Raw genomic sequence first — 7,400 nt, forward strand, 5'->3', positions numbered from 1 at the left:
TATCATCCTAATTCTGTAAAAATTGACAGTGATATTGCAACAATTCGTACGTAAATTTGTGTAGCATAACACAAGCTAAGGATAAAAGGTATTGCATCCTTTACATTAAATCATCGTTCGATGCAAAACACGCCATTTCAGTCCTTTCTTCCTCACCTTACTACATCTTTATCAAATGACATTGTACTCAGTTTTATGTAAATTAAGCTAATAATGAATATACAAACTCTGTACGATAAAATTTTATCTGTACATTTACGCTTTGCAGGTACCAAGGAAACTGTACCTTTTTCCTGGCAAGAAACAGGGGAAGCAGGCACGGGAATAATAAGAACACTAGTGACGCAACAGTGTGAAAGCCAGCAATCCCAAGATGCGGCTCTCGAGGCCACACCTGAGACAGTACGTGCATACGAGTCTGAGGATCAAGGGTACCTGGACGCGTTGCAGACCCCTTTGCCCTTGCCTGAAAGATTTCACTTCTACAAGGGACGAGTGCTTTGGAGACCATGGGGGACTGGTGGCCTCGTAGTGAGTTCAGCTGTGATGGTATTATCATTAATGGTACCACAACTTTTCAACCTTAGAGAAGTACAAGTTGTCAGTGGCGGCATTTTTCTCGTCGCGCTCTGTGCATTAATTGGGATTGCATTAACCTGTCAGTGGGATCCATTGAGAGGTTAGTTTATGTAGGCAATTTAGTATCTAGTATGGGGTAAATAGGCTATGAATGCTGGGTACCTATTTACTAGAGCGAAACGTATCAGATCTATGATGCTTTCAAAAGATGAGTTTCAGATGGTATGGATCTCGAAGATATGAACATGTCAGTGCAGGAATAGCAATACTTGCCAATATTATTATGTTAACAAAATCAAGTAAGGAACAGACAATCACATTGAATTATAGCTATTATATGTTTGCTTAACATCTTTTATGATAGTTCAGGAATATAGCTATCGTTTTTACGTAAAAGTAATGCTGCCTATGTCACATTTCTTTAGGTTTACCGGTGGAATTGCGACAGCCTGTCAGAGTTTTCAGTGGTGAAGGGCATAAGGAGCGTTTGAGAAAGATACGCAACCAGTACAAGGAGCATCGTCGTTTACGTTCAGAAACGGGAGAAGTGCTAGTGCAGGTGAGCTAATGCTTGACATAATCGTTGGAAGTAGCCGTTAACAATGCAATGACTGTTTGTCCTATACAATGTTCATCCCCATCGTCTCTTATACCATGTCATTAATAAGCAAATTTTGAAATCTAGAAATAGCAACAAGTAAGCCAATATACCTTGCTTAAGATAGCAGCGTTGTATGTATGAGGACAGAACAGTGTTTTTTGCCATATAAATAGTTTTCAGAGGAAATTCTAGGGCTATTGACTACATAAATTTTCTTTTGAAGTCACGACACAATTTATTCCGGTGATAACACATGAAGCTAACTTTCTACCATTGTCAAAGCACTTCACTATAGCACAGTGAGAGAGAGAGAGAGAGAGAGAGAGAGAGAGAGAGAGAGAGAGAGAGAGAGAGAGAGAGAGAGAGAGAGAGAGAGAGAGAGAGAGAGAGAGAGAGAGATACTAACTTAGATATTTGGTTACCCCTGCTAATTTTTGAGATGGCAATCATAACTTTTTAGTTTTACATAACATTTTTACAATTTAATTTTCATTAAGATTTTACATGGTCTCGGCGGATGTGGGAAAACAGAAATAGCAACACATTATTTATATAAAGAATGGCGAAAGTATACTGATGGTGTTTTCTACATTAGCGGGCGGTCTAACTCGTCAATCGATTTCGGTTTGAAGAAATTGCTTATGGTATGTCTGAGTTGAATAATTGTCCAACATATACGTCTATGCGTTTAAACTACGGTTGAACTTCATATTTACAATTCCACTGAGTGGTGAATCAGTAGGTCAAATTATTACTTAAACAGCAAGCTGCAATCAGATGCCATTGTTTAACAGGCAAGTATTGCAAATCCAAACTGAATTATGCAAACTGTTTTCAACACCTGTTTGGGACTTTTTTAAATGTAATGTTTAGGTTATGTGTACCCGTCAATCTGTACTCGACAACACTGAATATAAACTTTTATATATGCCTGTTTCAATTTCGACGAAAGTTATTAAAACACTGTCCCAAGAAATAACATGTATAGAAAGTGATTCCAAGCGTATAGAGTTTTCGTAGGTAACGCTATTGTTGTTGTTATACATTACATGATAGGCCTTTTTGAAATATTTTTTGTTATTATTTCTTTCCCCTGACATTTACTGAACTTACTACATTCTTAATAAACTCAAAATTAGATGAACAATTCATTGAATTGCCATATGTGCTTTTCTACTACCTTGATATCGCTTTCAAACTTCTACCGAAACACAAATTTGATAATGTCATAATAGGTAGGCAAGACGCCAAGATTGTAATTTCTTGATTACCCTTCACATCCAGACGGTGAACGGTCGCTTACCTAGTGATAATGTTACACCTGGTAACATACGACGGTTGGCTCTGGCATGGTTGCACAATAATAAGGACTGGCTTTTGGTTATCGATGACGCCGATGATGTAGCACTCATTGCAACAGTTTTTTCTAGTACGCCACCACTACATGATGGTCACATCTTGATAACGTCAAGGGTTAGCATAGGTTGGGACAAATGGTATAAAAACAGTTGTTTATTGGAAGTCAACCTCATGAGTGGAAGGGACTCGGCCATCTATCTGCTTAGAGAAAAGATGTCTGGTATGGATGGAAGTGTTTCCGTGAAAGACGCTGAAAGACAGTTAGAACTGATTGAAAAGACAAATAGAGAAGAATATGAAGCTCTGGTCTGGCTTGGCGATGTCGGTGGTTTGCATGGCCTTCCTTTGGCACTAAGACAAGCAAGCAGATACATCACTCAATACAACATAACTTTCAGTCAGTACAGAAGATTATACGAGACATGCCGCCTCGACATTTTCAAACACGCTGCCGAAACTGATCCTTTAGCTGCCTGGTTGAAAGCAAGCGGTCTAAATCCAGATTACGCTTCCCGGATTCGAGAGGTCGTACAATCTAACACTCTTAGGTTGAAGACTTTCACAAGAGATGAGCTTAAAAGGCCCCCAATTAGCATGGAGGATAGTGATGTAACCTGCTTCCTTAAAGCTCAGAGGGACACTGACGTGCATTTCTTCGCCCTGATGCTCGACCCTAGTCGAGAGAACTTCCTTACAACTTGGAAGCTTAACTACGACAAGCTGTGTGAAGATGCTGCAACAAAAGAATTCATTCTTTTGTGTTCATGCTTTGCATCGCGAATACAAATTGCCCTTTTGGCTGATGGAGCAAAATACCTGGTCCATGGTGCTCTGCGGGATTTCCTGAAAGTGCAGCATAGCAGTGGAGGTTCTGGAAGTGAAATTAAAATATGTCAGAGAGTTCATCAACTCATAGAAAAACTCAAGCAAGTTTCTCTGGCTACAACGGTTGTTGGACATCCCGAAGCAGCACACACTGACAATGAACTGACAAGATTTGGCACCTTTGCGGTTTACCATCTTGTGCAACAGGTTGTATTCCTCAAATTCGTTTCCCGCGAGGATAAAATCATAACCCTGAACAACGCCATGCGTATACTGGAGGGTATGTTCCCAAAGGTGCAGCAGGAAGCCACTGACAACTATGAAGTTCTTTTCAACGAACCCATTCACGACCGTCATCTGATAATAGCAATCCACACGCTGGCTCTTGGAAGACAAATTGAGTCCCTTGAAAAGGACGAGGTAGGCGATCTCAATGATACTGCTGGGCTGTTCTCTTCTGTTGGCACGTACTTAAGACGGCTTGGGCGTCCGGAGGATGCTCGACTATTATACAGTTTGATGGTCCGACTCAGCAGATGGAGAAATAATGTCTCAGAGTGCGAACTTGCCGATGGTAGGTTGTTTCAATTTGTCAATATTTTGTCACCTATGTCACCTATGTCAATTGAAGTGAAACTCGCTTAACGTCTAAATAAGTAAATTTTAAGACATACATAGTATGTAAAAATGTATACTTCACAGAAGACGTTACGGAAACACGTCAAGTGATATGGTGGAGCTTTTGTTCATATAAGTTTCTTGACCAACTTTTACATTAAGTTTGGGGACTACTTAAAATTAAAAATATTGCAATTTTCTCACTTTGTTGTGCTCTGATTTATTGATGCAGTAACAACAAAAATACACCAAAACAAAGACCGCTCAGTCAAGTCAGTAGCTCTTGCTAGTTGCCCTGTGCAGAAAGCAATCCGTTATCCATATCTTGAAATACAGTACTGTTACACCACTCTTTTAATATAATTTTTAAATCAAAGTCTGATTGAAAGTCTTTGTAAAAGTTTCAAGAAAATGAAAATATTACAAGGATGTTTTCTTGCATTTCTACGTGCAAACCAGCGCGAATTTGGATGATACTTAGCTATCCAAGGATAGTCCCTACCTGTGGAATACTTATCGAATTTTGTTGTGCTCTGATTTATTGATGCAGTAACAACAAAAATACACCAAAACAAAGACCGCTCAGTCAAGTCAGTAGCTCTTGCTAGTTGCCCTGTGCAGAAAGCAATCCGTTATCCATACCTTGAAATACAGTACTGTTACACCACTCTTTTAATATAATTTTTAAATCAAAGTCTGATTGAAAGTCTTTGTAAAAGTTTCAAGAAAATGAAAAAATTATAAGGATGTTTTCTTGCATTTCTACGTGCAAACCAGCGCGAATTTGGATGATACTTAGCTATCCAAGGATAGTCCCTACCTGTATGGAATACTTATCGAATTTTCAGTTATGATCGTTTCTAAATTCTCATTTTGTATGTTTCTTTATTTCAGAGTTACGTTTCTTGGGAAAGGTCAACTTTGAATTGGAGAGATTCAACGAGGCTGAAGAATGTTTTGAAGAATGCCTAGCTGTGTATAAGAGATTGTGTGATCAAAATGACATGAGAATCGCGTTCGGTAAACCTACTATTTGTATTCCATCATTTTGCATGGTTCTTATACAGATTTTCGCAAATTTCTAAGACATTCGATAAGGCGACTCATTTTCAACGTTTCCTAATTATTACTCCTGTGTTTTTTCGGTAATGCAGCCATGCAGGGCGTAGCTAGAGTTCAACAAAACAATCCGAAGTATATGCAAGATCAGGAAAAGAGGAAGAAGATAGAACGTTTGCTGCTGGAAACCCTGAAGACTAAAGAAGAGCACTACAAGTATGATATCAGCAATGGCCAGCACTGCGTTGCACATGGCAAGTAAACTTCACCGGGTTTAGAGTATGATAAATTAATGATAGCAAGGAAATTTGCGGTTTTACACAAAAAGGCCAAAGTTGTTTAAACCCTCAACTTCCTATCAACCGTGCTCCCCTCAGAAAATGCAATTTGCAAAGAAACTGCTTGATTAATACCACATTACTGATCTAAAACCGCACAAATTAGATTAATGGTTAGTGTCTAAGTTGTTTTTGTAAAATATAATTATATTTTTGGAAAGTTACTTGCAGTATACAGATCCATTCTAATTTGTGTTTAAACCACGTATGGATGATATTAATTCTGACGTGAAGTGTTAATCACTGTTTTTATTACTATTATATATTCTTAGCCAGCGTACACAATTTGAAAACTCTAACACTGTTTCAATCAGGCTGTCAAGACAAATCTTGCAAAATTATATCATTTCTCGTCTGAAGAGTGTATTGTTTATTGATGAAAAGCATCGTTTCAATTAATCATGCAATTAACTTTCCATGTAGCACACCACCAACTTGGCCGATTTTACCAAGATACAAGTAACTTTGATAAAGCCTTCAAGTACTTACAAGACAGTCTAGATATGCGACAGAGATACTGGGAGAGAAAGTACGGTACCAAAGTACACATTGACATCGCCATCAGCTGTACTAATCTGGCCAGGAACTATCTCATCCAAAAGGACAATCGTGATCTCGACAAGGCTGAGGAGTTGTTGCTTAAAGCTTTGAACATTAAAGAGAAAGTAATCCCACGAACCAACGATTCATTTCAATTGGGTAAGGAATACATTATTGTTTTCGAGTCAACAGGTAAAAAGGTTGGACGTCATATACAGACGTGCGCATACATGCATGCAAACATGCATGCATGAAAAAACACATAAATGCACACAAGCCTGCACCCAGTCGATCTCACGGTTCGTTACATACATGCACGCATGCACGCGTGCCTAAACCCAAAATCGGATTATGTTTGAATTTTATAAACTTTTACCGCTTTTTTGACATCTGACACAATGTCACTCTTTCCTTTTTAATTGTAAACTATAGGTTTGTACTACTTGGCTGCCCTCTATAGGGAAATGAAGAATAAAGAAAAATATCGGGAATATAAAAATCAGATAGAGTTTCATGAGCATATTGACAAGTTGAAAAAGACAGAGAGTCAGCAGATGGACTACACTGAAGGTAGGTTTCTTGTATTTCATCACAATTTAGGTCTAGCACTTTTTCCGGATCAAGCACAATACAAAGCTGACGCCTGTTCGCGCAATTTGATTTTTGATTTTGCTTATGATTTTGGATTGTCTGCATATTCTACACACTGATATTGCTTCCCTTTGCAGTTTTTCCGCCAGAGAAGACGATATGGATGTAAATGGTGAAATCAGTGCCTAGTGGAGAGGTGGTATGGACAAATTTATCCGGAGATTCCCTCTGCAAGAGAGAATTTTACTGTAATAAGACGATGAAATTAGACACTTTCAGACTCTACTCGTTTCCAAACATCCATTCATAAGTATGTGTAAATTAGGTACTACTAGGTGATTTGTTTCAAGCTTATACCCTACTGTGAATTATATTATCCACTGTGTACATTTTTGCTTTCGTTAGTATAGGGGAAGCAAAACTCCTACAAAACAACCTTTGTGTTCATTTTGGATTCCCTTTTTGCATATCCAGTCTGTGTTAAAGTGTTTGTTTCTATAGGTAATGAAATATTTTTGATATACTGGTGGACCTATTTTGTAAAAAATCTTAAGCTTTTTCGTGACTGAAAATTTTTCTATCGGAATCGGTTGCATGAATTATAATATTGTCCCAGTTATATTAGAATAAATTGGCCTGATTGCTGTAATATTTTGTTATACAAGGGATATAAGATTCAACATAATTCAATACCAGTAAATTCTGTACGGTCGTGTTCTTGGTTCTCCTATTTTTCAATAAGATAACTGATATCATGTGTTACTATTTTTTTTTATCGTTTCTGTTATAGTTTTAAGACAGATTTCTCCCTATAACTATTACACATCCCAGACGATTCATGTAATTTTCTGTTTTTTTCAGCCTCTTTCTTGTAGCTTTAGTGTCAAGAA

General features: G+C 38.0%; 2 protein-coding genes across 2 annotated transcripts; both read left to right on the forward strand.

The window, feature by feature from the left end:
- The first annotated feature begins 213 nt into the window (after nucleotides 1-213).
- LOC139128156 (uncharacterized) lies at nucleotides 214-5,303 on the forward strand. Its single transcript, XM_070693995.1, has 6 exons — nucleotides 214-679; nucleotides 1,005-1,138; nucleotides 1,678-1,824; nucleotides 2,465-3,938; nucleotides 4,877-5,002; nucleotides 5,137-5,303. Exons 1-6 carry the CDS (start codon nucleotides 214-216, stop codon nucleotides 5,301-5,303), a joined length of 2,514 nt encoding a protein of 837 aa, XP_070550096.1.
- A 504-nt stretch (nucleotides 5,304-5,807) lies between these two features.
- LOC139125311 (uncharacterized) lies at nucleotides 5,808-7,027 on the forward strand. The gene is made up of 3 exons (XM_070691412.1): nucleotides 5,808-6,078; nucleotides 6,352-6,489; nucleotides 6,648-7,027. The coding sequence occupies exons 1-3, from the start codon at nucleotides 5,883-5,885 to the stop codon at nucleotides 6,677-6,679; spliced, it is 366 nt and encodes a 121-aa protein (XP_070547513.1). The 5' UTR covers nucleotides 5,808-5,882; the 3' UTR covers nucleotides 6,680-7,027.
- Nucleotides 7,028-7,400: the final 373 nt, after the last annotated feature.

This window comes from Ptychodera flava, chromosome 3 (genome assembly GCF_041260155.1).
Source record: "Ptychodera flava strain L36383 chromosome 3, AS_Pfla_20210202, whole genome shotgun sequence".
NCBI classification, from domain to species: Eukaryota; Metazoa; Hemichordata; class Enteropneusta; family Ptychoderidae; genus Ptychodera; species Ptychodera flava.

Bases quoted from the DNA above. Each gene is read 5' to 3' on its own strand.
- LOC139125311 (XM_070691412.1), top strand. From the start codon at position 5,883: ATGCGACAGAGATACTGGGAGAGAAAGTACGGTACCAAAGTACACATT. The intron at 6,079-6,351 runs GTAAGGAATACA...TGTAAACTATAG, and splicing joins CAACGATTCATTTCAATTGG to GTTTGTACTACTTGGCTGCC. The intron at 6,490-6,647 runs GTAGGTTTCTTG...TTCCCTTTGCAG, and splicing joins GCAGATGGACTACACTGAAG to TTTTTCCGCCAGAGAAGACG.
- LOC139128156 (XM_070693995.1), top strand. From the start codon at position 214: ATGAATATACAAACTCTGTACGATAAAATTTTATCTGTACATTTACGC. The intron at 680-1,004 runs GTTAGTTTATGT...ACATTTCTTTAG, and splicing joins TCAGTGGGATCCATTGAGAG to GTTTACCGGTGGAATTGCGA. The intron at 1,825-2,464 runs GTATGTCTGAGT...CTTCACATCCAG, and splicing joins GTTTGAAGAAATTGCTTATG to ACGGTGAACGGTCGCTTACC.